Source organism: Bacillus rossius, chromosome 1, assembly GCF_032445375.1.
Source record: "Bacillus rossius redtenbacheri isolate Brsri chromosome 1, Brsri_v3, whole genome shotgun sequence".
Classification (NCBI taxonomy): Eukaryota; Metazoa; Arthropoda; class Insecta; order Phasmatodea; family Bacillidae; genus Bacillus; species Bacillus rossius.
Genome location: NC_086330.1, coordinates 57,891,178 through 57,903,976, shown reverse-complemented (window position 1 = coordinate 57,903,976; position 12,799 = coordinate 57,891,178). Strand labels below are relative to the sequence as shown.

The following is a 12,799-nucleotide window of genomic DNA, read 5'->3' as shown; positions in this document are numbered from 1 at the left end:
GAATCGAGAAATAACCAAAACTTTAGTAAGTTGTCTGTGTTTTTTGTACTTGTAGTAGTGTAGTATGTATGTAATAAAAGTTTTTTTTAAAAGAACTTGCGGTGTTTTTATTTTCTCAAACCTGCCACTTTAGTAGTACTTTTTTATAATATTAAAGTTGTTTTTTTATCGGCCAGGGATCGAACCACTGATCTTAGTCGATATAATCAATAATTATATAGAATACAAATTTATTTAATGAATTTTGAACTTTTTCCCGAATTTCTAGCATTGAAATTATGAATTTCCAATATGGTGGTCTTCATGTCTGATAGGATGATGGTAGTAGAGGATTTAAAGTCTCTTTAAGAATGTTGAACATGGTATATTGAAATTATTATTTTTTTACATAAAATTAAACATTATTGCATCGATCGGATATCGAACCGAGGACAGGAGCGGATCGAATCAATATGTAAATAATGAGTGATTTATTTAATGAATTTTGGAACTTTTCCCGAATTTCTAGCTAAATCATTACGGATTTTCAAGATGGCAGCCAAATTTCAAGATGGCGGGTGTCACAGCAATAAATGATTACTGCACTCTAGCGGGTGAGAATTAAACTAATATGTCATCAGCGCACTCTCGTCGACGATACAATGATGGTGGTCTCCAGCGGTTGATTTCAAGATGGCGGACATGACATCTTACTAGTTGACCTTGTTATTGGTGGGGGTAGGTTAGTCTGTAGGTGACTTCCGTGGAGTAAGGATCGGTCGCCATTTTTATTTTATTTTTTTGCCCTCACCGGGTTCGAACCAAGGACTCCGAACTCCGTGTCGTTGATGTATGTTTTTTTTTAATTTTTTATAAAATTTTATTAATTGAATTTTTTTATAAATTTTAAAATTTTTTTCATTAAAATCGGATAATAAATTTAAAGATGGTGGGCGTAACGGAAATTGCAACGATGACGTCATCATCCATGATGACGTCAGAGGCTTATCTGAGGCTGTAGACATGGATGCTTAAGCCTACATATGGACATTTCTAGCTGCTGGTATTTTTAAGGAATAAAACGGGAAATTTTCCTTCGAAACGGGAATTTTTCCCTCGAAAACGGGAAATTTTTTCTTAAAACGGGAATTTTTGAGTCATTTTTGAGGAATTTTGAGGAATTTTTGCCGCCGTGACGTCACAAATCCAATATGGCTGACCGACAATCCCAATCCACAGCCAGAAGCCAGTCCCCGGAGGAACTATTATATACTACTCATCAACACGCCGAACGAATTTGAAAGAAGTTATTTTTTGACATTTCTAAATGTAAATTTCTAACATATCACCTTTGTATACACAAAGAACTCATGTATCCTCATTCACAGTCGCTTTAAATTGTTAACTGTCGAATGCGTTTATTATATGAGGCAAGTAATATATATGTATATTTGTACCTATAAATAGACCGCAAAACTTATCAATGTGCATTTTCAACGACAGCGCTCAGCATTCTGCGCGAATGAAACGCTGTTCGTTACGACGCGAGGCAAAAGCTTTCGGGTGGGTACTCACTATAAATAAAGACAGCTTTCCGGCGATATGACGAAACGCTGAGAGCCATGCCGCGGGGTCTGAAAAAGACAACAAAAACAGCTTGTTTTGGTTGGTAAGAGGAGGGGGGGGTGGTAGAAGGGTCTCCTGATAGTCGCTGCTTTATCTATGAGCACGGGTTGGTTTCGTATTTACCTACTACGACCCCTTTATCTTGTGCAGATAAACGTGTCATCACTCGACTTTCCAAACTCTCCTCTCTCCCTCTCTCTCCCAAAAAATATATATATACACAGACCCGCCGACCCATTATCTCTCGTGCAGGTCCTGGTCAAGCTCTACAGCACATTCAAACGCACATACACGCACATACGGGAAAAAAAAACCCTACCCCATTATCTCTCCACCGGCGCCACATACGCGCCCCCTTACCCGAACGACCCCTCAGCCCTAAAAAACATTGCCTCTTGGCGGGCAAAAAAATAAATACCCCTCCGTCCTTCTCGCGCATTACCCTCTGTAAATGGCTCCCGACACCACTTTTACATCACAAAGGCCTTTCATAATTTGGAAATCCCTCCCCCTCATACCCCATCTCCCACCACGAGAATACCACCCCCAATTGATGCGCCTCCAATCCTCTTTTGCAAAGAGACGGTGAGCAAGAGATGGCTCGCTGGAGGGGAAAAGTGAGGGTTTATTTATTTTTTTTTTGTTTTGGGGGAGGGCGAAAGGGGATGTGGCACGGACACCGACATTATACAAAATGTTTTGTCGGCGTTGCTAGAGGGTTGGGGAGAGGAGGAAAAAGGTGAGGAGGGAAAGGGGAAACCCCGGCGTCAGGGCGGATAAGCGTCGCGGATTAATCATGTCCGCCTCCGGCCTAAAAGGGAACGGCGCGCACGCGAGAGAAAGAACAAAAACCGACGCAGCCTTTATGAATATTAAATTAACAAAACGTTGGGCGCCGCGAGAAAACGGGCTCGCCCCTCTGCCGCCACTTCCCACCATCCCCCCTCCCTTCCCGAGATCTTCGCCAAAAAAGAGACGGACTACCTTCCCCGCCACGCAGCTCTCGAAAAGAGACGCGACCGAATATATGGCTAACTAACCCGGTTTGTTCCGTGGCCCCCGCTTCATTAGCGGGTCCCCACTTCGACACGAACCCTCCAGTTTCTCGCACAGGCGAGCACACAGAAAACACTTTTGGATTTAACACAAATTTTTGGACATACGCCACAGCAGTTTTGCACTGCTTGTCACGGGAAAAATTTAAGATTGCAAAACAAGAAATCATGGACAAAACAGATCACTGATGAAACCAACGATGAAACTAAACAGTTGTTAGGTACGGGAAAAAACGACGACGACAACGACGAAGACATAAGGATCCTAAGACCATTTATATTTTTAGTTGGATTGTGTTGTGCAGGGTTTCTCAATTTATGTTCTTGAATTTTTCTGCAACATACAGAGCAACACTGCAGTGGCGTATGTCCAAACAATTATACTAAATCGAAATTCCCCTTTGGATAAATCATTTAAAGAACAGAAAATACACATGTTACTAGACTACGTTATTGTCGGTAAATTATTACAAAGCCTGAAGAAAGATTTTTGCTAACACGTAGTGGGTTACGGCGTACCTCGAATATGATAATGTAAATTTATAAAGAAATGTATGTGTGTATTTAAAATACAAATCTACAGTTTTACTCCGAGCAAAACATTTTTTACTCATTTTTGTTCTTCGCTTCGATTACCGTTTCATTGAGATTTCAAAAAACTATCCACTTCCCCATTTCCACCCCTAAATATAAAAAAAAAGTTATATGTAGGTGCTTCGTAATTAAATTTTGCACACTGGGCGTTTAAAATAAGAGCAAAATTACTGTATTCATCTCCGGACGCTCCAGTCGGACAAAGGGAAAGTAAATTTTACGTACCCTCTAGCTTAGCAATAAAAAAAATGGGTGCGTGTACTTATGCACGCGCGTTAGAAGTGATACTTCTTTGGCATTATTAAAAATAGTTTTTAATTGCATGCTAACAAATAATTACCATAAAATAATAAAAGGGCTGGAATCAAGATAATCAACACAGTCAATAAAGTTCAGTTTAAATTTGAATAATTAAATAAATAAAATTTAAAAAATAATAAATAATATTGACATAATTTGTACTAAATATTATAAGATTCTTAATTAGAATATTTATTATTGATTATTTAATATTTTAAAAGAAAATAAATAAATTTAATAATAAATTCAAAAATGTAATTTAAGTGAATTCATTTTTAAAATATTTATTACTTTTTTAATTTAAAATTCAATTTTCATTTACATCAAAAGTTTTCATTAAATTTGTCATTTATTTTTAAAAATATTTAATATTTATTCAATTTAATAATAAATATTAAAAATTAATATTTTAATTTGATTTTCGATTTTAATTTTTAACACAAATTTATTATTAAATGTTTTATTTAAAATGTATCTTTATTTTGTAAATTATAAATAACTAATAATAAATATTTAACATTAATAATTTAATAATATTTAGTATTAATTATGTATATTAAATAATAACATTTTAATCTATATAAATAAATAATACATACGGATACCTCAATTATATTGGAGCACTTGAAAAAGTATATAATCACAATTTTTTATTCATATTTACGAATAGTAAATAATATTAATAAAAAACAATTTAAATCACTACTGAATATAATATATAAGCACATATATAATTCACACTAGTATGAAACTAAAACACGTGTTGTGAATGTAGAAACTAGAAACATGTGGATAAATATTATAAATATGAAAACAGTGATCAGAGGCGACGAGCGTGCCAACATGCGCGACTAATAGAGGACCTATTCCTATGTATTTTGTTGGTAGTTTTTTTTCGAGACTTAATGAGTGGTTTAGCGGGCAGCTTCAACCTGTTAATTTTTTGTTAGAGTGATGCGCGCGCATCTTAAAATTTGACTCTCATATTTTTTTTCATAACACGCCTAAAGAATTATAACTTCAAAGAAAGTTAAAAAAAAATACCTATCACCGAGTTTTAAGCCACCGCATATTGACCGCGCAGTATAACCACTGCTCTGACTAAAGGTTACGAGGAAAATGTGTATTATATTTGATGTAATACCAAAATAATGTGTTTTTTTTAACCTTGGAATTTACTCTTTACTATGACTATTTTAGTTTACCAAAATAAATTCCTCGGTAATTTCACTATCATAAAGTTTCATTTGGCACACAAATACGTTTGGTATGTTCCCTAATGTGGGTTTATGTTCATACAGTGGGTCCGCCATCTTCCCGTAAAAATGTCGTCACATGGTGCGCGCGCAGCTTCAACCTGTTAATTTTGTGTTACAGTGATGCGCGCGCATCTTAAAATTTCACTCTCATCATTTTTTCATAACGCGCCTAAAGAAGTATAACTTCAATAATCTTTATATATTTATAGACTATATAAAAAAGCATTTGTTTGGTTGTTTGTTTTCTATCAAAATAAAATGAACAGTTTTGTTCGAGCTTTGTAAAATTTAGATTAATTGACTCACATCTTACCTGAGATCTCGAAAAAAAACTGTTATCCCCATAAATTAAGCCTTTTAACTTAAGTTAATATGTGTGTATAAGCTTAGGTACCCGGCTTACCGAATTCAGATAATATTTTCTGTTAAGAATTAATATAAAAAGTTTTATTGTAGTTATTTTCATATGCTACCTATATTTAAGTATCGAGATTTTAAAATTTCTTTAATTTTGCTATTACTGTTTAGATATGATGTCACAAATAATTACGAAAATACTTGTTAAGATTAACAAATTACGTTCTTAAGAGGCCTATACAGACAGTCTTCAGGGCGTGATTGTAGGGCCTTTTGTTAAGAAGAATTTGCAGCTTCCCATTACAGATAAACTGTCATGTTTTTTTGTGTGTAGAAGGAAAGGATGAATGGGTCGATCTATAATTTTTATAATGCTTTTTAAAATTCGTAACATAGGTAAAAATATTACCGAATATGTGGTTTTACGCAGCTGTTTTATGTATCGTGTGTAATGCATACAAAAAAAGTAGATACACACAACGATAGAGTATTAATCGTTGATTAAAATGGTGTAAAAAAATACATAGGTCACCGCTGAAAAACTCCCAGAATTCTTCTACGCCACATCGCGCGGCGAGAAGACTCAGTAAGGCATATTCGGAGCCAAGTGGAGGTTATCTGTAAGCGAAAAAAGTTGAGCGACTGTTATTTTTACCCCTTGTTGAATCGATATTTGACTTTGTAACAGCATCGAGAAATACTATTATATGCACGATTTCTTTTTCAAGAATGGATGAGAAGAGAAACTGGAGAAAAGGAAAGAAGAATCATCTTTATATTTCTGCAACAAGAAAGAAAAATAAAGCTACTCATCTCAAAGCATACTGGAGTCAAAGGTCAGTTTGTTTTGTAATATGTCATACAAAATACAGATGGCGTTCATTAGCCTGCGTAGTCGAAACTTACCTTGTGATCTCTCACCTACAACACCTTCCCCACCATAATGTTGAATTATCTTAGATGAACAGTAGCATATTGAAAAGTTTATTTAAAATATATAGGTTAAATATGTATGTTTATGATATGTAATGCATCCATAAGTTATCAGTTTTGACAGGCTGAGCTCCCTGTTGAGAAGGGGGAGGGGGGAAACAAAATCTGGCTCCTCACAGTCGAAGCATATAATATGTGTTTGTATTAACATTGTAGTATTAACCTTTAAAATGTGTATGTGTACATTTTTTTAATTTGGCACTGAATTATCAATTTATTCACAGGAAAAAAACTATACCTAAACAAAACAATGTCAATGAAGAATTGGAAAACCAGAGCCTATCAAGAATTCACTGCAGCCATCAAGCACTGATTGAAAACGAAATAACTTCCGGAGTGCATGAAGAAAGCTATCCGGCAAAGTGAGTAACTGTTTACATTTTATTTAAAACAAATCTAAGTTATTCCCAAACGGTGGGTCGCGGAAGGGTTACAGGTGGGTCGCGACTCAATCCTATAACTATCAGAAACCATCGAATAAACAACCAGAAAAAATAAGAAAAATCGAAACAAATCGAATTGTGTGCAAACACGTATCTATTGTTAAATAAATAACTGTTTTGCTACAAAGTGCTTATTATTTGTCAACAATTTTAAAATCAGAACACAAATTGTTTATAAATAATCAATCTGTATCTTTAAAAAAACATATACATGTATATATTTGCAATATTTGTTGGTAAATTATGTATACATAAGGAAGGGATACGATACAAATAAGGTTTTTTACTCCACCATGGACCGATAGACCGTGGAGGTATTCCTATAAGGAAAGGTGGGGCGCCAGCTCGAAAAGTTTGGGAACCACTGTTTTAGAGAAAGTAAGATTGGCAACACAACCAGTTCTATTAATTTAACAAATATGCTTTGGCCAAAATATACATATGATTTTTGGTCTGTTCAGTGTAAGGTATGGCACAAAAAATAAAGAAGTCTAGGTATTAAAAAAAGGATAAATTTTATGTATTGCAGGAAAAAAATTAAACTTGATAGCTGCATTTATCAAGTTCCGGAAGGCAGAGACTCACGAAGTCACCTTGGCAGCCAGGGAGTAAATAAGGCACAAGAAATTTCTTCAAGAGAAAATGACACTTCAGATGAAGAGAATAACTACTCTGTAGCCAATGTCCTGCACAATGAAGATGGACAGTGTATGTAAGTCCCTTAGGCCACTTTAAAAATAAGTTAATTACAAATTAATACATGCTATTTTTCTTTCTTCAACTATTTCCTGAAAAATTGTTTACTTTTTTTCCTTCGTATCATTTGCACACGGTCCGGTAGTTATACTATTACACAAAACTAGACATTCTTTCGAAACTATGTTTCTATCTAAATAAATCAATATAAATAGTTAAATGTTATTGCGACTGTAATGTGGCTCTTTCAGCTCTACAGCCGTGTCTTACACAGAAATGCAACCGCCTCTGAAACTATTTGAGATGGAAGCAGGATGTTCTTTCTGGTCAACCACCGAAGGAGCCATTGACATTCCATACGAGCTGGTAGACAGGAATGAGCCAACTGTAGACAGTAGATGTATCAACAATTCAGAGACAAGCAATCAGGTTAGCTGAATGACAATGATATTGCTTTTAATTATATTGACCTGTTAAAAAATTTACAGTTAAGTTATAATTTAACTTTACAAATAGGCTATACTTAAATTGAAAAATTACACTACTCAAACTACATAAATATTTTTTTATCTGAAATTTCACTAAAAACAGGGCTAATAAATGAAGACAGTAAAAAATCTTATCCCCATTTAGTGACAATAGACAGTATATTTTTTTTTACCTTACTTAATAGTGATACACCATACCCAGTTAAAACACAAACAGCATTCTTAAGAACACTGACTTAAGCACTAAAAATGTTTATATTGTAGCAAGACTTTTCAAAGTATGCATCATACATTGGACAAAAAACTATTAAAAATACTACAGCTACTATTTACTGCTTTTACTGCTATCAATACTCCTTTTTTATTCGTAACTTGGGAAACAATAATATATACATATTTTATGCACATAGAAATATAACATGATTTTTAGTTACATTAATAGATATAAGTTATTCAAAAATAATGTATTTATGGATGATTTCAGCCGAACAGTTTATTCATTACTCCAAGAAAATATCAACATTTGGATGAATATATTGAACATGTAAAGGAAGACAACGGTTTGATACTCCAAAAGCAGCAAACATCCACATCCTCACCAAGTAGCTGTTCTCAGGGTGAAAGAGTGTTTTCAAATGACGAAGAGAAAACTGAAGAAGTGTTGTACGGTGTCAGATTTGTAGATATGTCGTACTTCTTACGAAAACTCACGGAAGCAAGTCAGCATAATAAATCGTTTGGGTGTACTCTTGCAAATATGTGTGTAAAAAAAGAAATTCGAAAAGGATTTTCATCTATTATAGTATTTTTTTGTAATATGTGCAACATGACTGTCGGTGTTCCTACGCATAATATGGAAGATAATTCAGTTATGGATATGAATTCAAGGGCTGTTGCTGGAGTTATGGGCATTGGGGCAGGGTATTCTCAATTACAAGAATTATGTGCAGCAGTAGGCGTGCCTTGCATGGCGCCAGCAACTTATTCCAAACATCACGATGTTATCTGTAATGGCTGGGAAAAAGCAGCTTCAGAAAAAATGGAAGAGGCTGCACGCGAAGAAGCTGAATTAGCGAGAGCCAATGATGAAGTTGATGAGAATAACATTCCCCTCATTACTGTTGTTGTCGATGGCAGTTGGTGCAAACGCTCCTACAAATGTAAATACGATGCACTTTCTGGGGTAGCTGCGATAGTGGGGTATCGCACTAAGAAAGTTTTGTTCATGGCAGTTGCAAACAAATACTGCTATGTTTGCGCTCGAGCGAAAAATAACGAATCTATCCCTTCACATGATTGCTATAAAAATCATGAAGGTAGCTCAAGTAGCATGGAAGCAAAAATAATAGTAGAAGGATTCAAAAAGAGTGTAACTATGTACAACATAAAGTATGCCAAAATTATAGCCGATGGTGACAGCAGTGTATACAAGAAAATTCTGGAAGCTAGGCCATATGACAATCTTACTGTTGAGAAGATAGAATGCAGGAATCATCTGCTCCGCAATTATAGGAAAAAAATTATTTCTGCAAGTGAAAATACTAATCTTGGGACTACCATTCTGAGGAAAATAGTTTATAGTAAAATGAGTAAACTATCCATTGGAGTGCAAAAAGCAATCGCTTACAGAAAGTCACAGGACACCGATTTTCAAGTTAAAGTTTCACAGTTGAAATGCGATATTGAAAATGGTCCGAGCCACGTTTTTGGTGAGCACAAAAATTGCAGTACTTTAGGTTACTTCTGCGATGGTCGAAAAGACGGTGAATCAAACCTTGTCCCAGAGTTGGAAAAAAATTCTTTGTGGTCTCATATTTATAAAGCATGTCAGTATTTAGCTGCTCATTCTCGAAGCCTCATACATGATGTAGATAGCAACAAAGTCGAACAATTCAATTCAATAATTGCGAAATTTTCCGGAGGAAAAAGAGTGAACTTTGCAACGAAACGATCTTATCAAGGGAGATGTGCTGGTGCTGTAATAGCACACAATACAAAAACACCACAATATGTGTTGCACAAAAGCATGTTCAACGGTATAAGTCCGAATAAAATTTCAAAAAGGTTAGAATTCAGACGGCGGGAACTTCGAAGACGGGAATTAGAAATAAAAGAAAAAAACAAACAAATTAAATCATCAACGAAAACAGCCAAAAAATCTCTCACCAAAACCTATGGAGAAAAGGACTATGGTCCTCAATGTCAACAGCCTGACATGGATCCAGAAACATTTGAGGAACAGAAACAAGCTTTCCTCAGTAGGTTACAACTAACACAAGAGGACCGTCAACAGTTAGAGAGAGACACAATTCTCCAGGCAGGAAGCGGAAAATGGCTTGAAACACGTAGAAAAATTCTAACGGCTTCGAATTTCGGGAAAGTCTGTCGTAGACGTGCATCAACAAGCTGCGCGAACTTAGTTCGCAGTATTGTTTATACCTCCGATATTTTGAACGTGCCTGCAATTTATCATGGTAAAAAGTTTGAGGTAATGGCTATAGAACAACTAGAAAAACAAGAAGGAATTAAGGTTGGAAAAAGTGGACTCTTCATTGACAAGGAATTGCCTTTCTTGGGTGCCACTCCGGATGGTGTTATTGGAGAAAAGGGTCTTGCAGAAGTTAAGTGTCCATCATCTGCAATTGGAAAAGATGTTACTGCAGCAGTTAAACAAGGGAACATCCGATATCTGAGTTTCGAAGGAGATGAACTGAAACTGAAAAAAACACATTCATATTTTTATCAAGTTCAGGGACAGCTGCACATTTCAGAGAGGGAATATTGCATTTTTGGTGTTTGGACATCAGTTGAAAAAGAGATGGCAATATTTCGAATTGAAAGGGATGACAATTTTTGGAAACAAGAGATGGAACCACATCTTACAAAATTCTATTATAACTGCATTTTGCCAGAACTGGTGGACCTTAGGCATACGAGGAGCATGGAAATTCGAGACCCTCCATACATTATTGACGCTATTGAAAAAAGAGCAAGAAAAAAATTTGCTGCTGTCAAGACTTGTTCAGCTGCTCATTAATTACTTCTGTAGCTTAGCTTCTTAAAAAATGGGGGAATATAATACCTATGTATTTTTTCTCAAATTATTTATTGCGATGTAACTTTATTATATAAGAAAATATAAAGTCAGTGTGCTGTTAAATTATGCTTGTAAAAGCAGACCATCTAAATGTACCCAACTGTATCCATAAACGCATGTTTTTATCTTTGTGGTGTGTAATTGTGTTCAAATTCAATTATATTTGATTAAAGAAGATGTATTTGTACAACATCATACATTAACTTTGTTTTTCTTCATAAAAGCCAAAAATAATTTGTACAGATAAATCGATGATTGTTATTTTCTGAACAGTTATTGGGTGGAGATGCATACAAATATTTTAAATAGCAAATTGTAAACAATCTAAACATGTACAAAATGTAGAAAAAATAACATGATTCTGTGTCGTATTGAAAATGCATTTTGGCACATATTATCTTTACCATACTTTTTTTTAAAATCGCTAATAATTGATATTGACAATATTGCAAAGATTCTATTTCTAAAGGAATAAGGAGTTACAAATACATTATTTGACATGCTGAGTTATCGCGTCATTATTACAAAAAAAAAAAACTATTCACAAACAACCGGTTTGTGTACGTTTGGAATAAAAATTGTGAACACTAGTCACTCACCGTAAACGCCACACATCTTCCTGTATACTCACTTCATGTTATAGAATGGGGAAAGTCCGGGTGAACAAAATTACGATTTTTGCCTCATAACGTCACCTCGTTTCGGATGACTTAGACGACTAGTTCCGTAATTTTGCAAACTTTAAATACAATTTGCAGCAACAAATAGTACCTGTGACTATGTTATATGACTTCGTTGAGCTAAGAGATGCATTTCAACCTGTTGTTGAAACTAACATATTTTTATGTACGAATGTTTGTTGACTGATTGTTGCATCAGTGCACGCTTCGATTCGTTTGTAGTCGTATGATAAATTGTAGTTTAGTACATACATTAAAAAAAATACTGGAAGAGTGAAAAATCATGTAAACTATTGATGAGTTATTTCTGAAACCCATTAATAATATAACTACGTTCGTACATAGTATAAAATTGAAAATTTGGAAAATATTATTCTTTATTTGATGGTAATCATATTACTTTGTTGCTGGTGGACACGTAATAGCACACAACTTGAAGGATAACCAGACCCAAGTGTATAACTGAATTATTACATAACTCAATAAGTCACAACTTAATCATTTAAGTAAATCATTGCTTGCCAATAATTGGCACAAATCAATTTTAATTTCTTAGTCAGCAAGGTTTAAAACTACAAACGAAAAATTTCCCAGCAAGGAAGTGTGCATGTGTCCGCGTATGCGTACCTCTGTTGTTTATGCATAGGTAAGCGCACTTGCTATGCTATGTATGCATTATTTTTGACTAGGTAACATGTAGGCCTACATATTTCCGACTATGATATTAACATATGTAACATTTTTGGTTAAATATAACGGAAAATGCATTTGATTCGTTATATGGATATGAGTTGCGTAGTTTTGACAGCTCCATAGAACTTGCAATGAAAGATCGGCGCAGCTCCAAAAGCAAGGAAAATGAGAGATCTCTGAGAAGAAATACTCCAGCAAATAGTCTTGTCTGGTGTAAATAACCTGGCCGGGAGAGAGAATTGGGAAGTTGGTGGGCAATGCGCTCAACACAACGCCAAGTGTGGCCTTTATCCACTGACGTATAGTAAATAACTGTGCCTCGAAGGTAACGCGACACCGCGACAACACGAGACTCGAGGACAGAGCGATAGCGGGTACGGAACACCGCGATCTTTCCCAAAAGACACTGCAAGTTGGAATGACGGCGGGGTGGAAAGTGTTTCCCCCACTCCGCCTCCCAGTCGAAGTGACGCGCCGCCAAGATAACCAATCCACGTCTCCTCCTCCCAGCTTTGTCCCGCCCACCCTGCACGATATCG

The 12,799-nt window shown here is 35.4% G+C and overlaps 2 protein-coding genes across 5 annotated transcripts in view; one reads left to right on the top strand and one right to left on the bottom strand.

Annotated features, from left to right (window-relative positions):
- LOC134536418 (tyrosine-protein phosphatase Lar-like) overlaps positions 1 to 12,799 on the bottom strand; it is a 1,395,465-nt gene that overhangs the window by 240,600 nt on the left and 1,142,066 nt on the right. The window lies entirely within an intron of this gene.
- On the top strand, positions 5,739 to 9,285 carry LOC134536406 (uncharacterized). The gene is made up of 4 exons (XM_063376127.1): positions 5,739 to 6,006; positions 6,388 to 6,525; positions 7,136 to 7,318; positions 7,554 to 9,285. Exons 1-4 carry the CDS (start codon positions 5,900 to 5,902, stop codon positions 7,738 to 7,740), a joined length of 615 nt encoding a protein of 204 aa, XP_063232197.1. The 5' UTR covers positions 5,739 to 5,899; the 3' UTR covers positions 7,741 to 9,285.

Bases quoted from the DNA above. Each gene is read 5' to 3' on its own strand.
- LOC134536406 (XM_063376127.1), top strand. From the start codon at position 5,900: ATGGATGAGAAGAGAAACTGGAGAAAAGGAAAGAAGAATCATCTTTAT. The intron at 6,007-6,387 runs GTCAGTTTGTTT...ATTTATTCACAG, and splicing joins AAAGCATACTGGAGTCAAAG to GAAAAAAACTATACCTAAAC. The intron at 6,526-7,135 runs GTGAGTAACTGT...TATGTATTGCAG, and splicing joins GAAGAAAGCTATCCGGCAAA to GAAAAAAATTAAACTTGATA.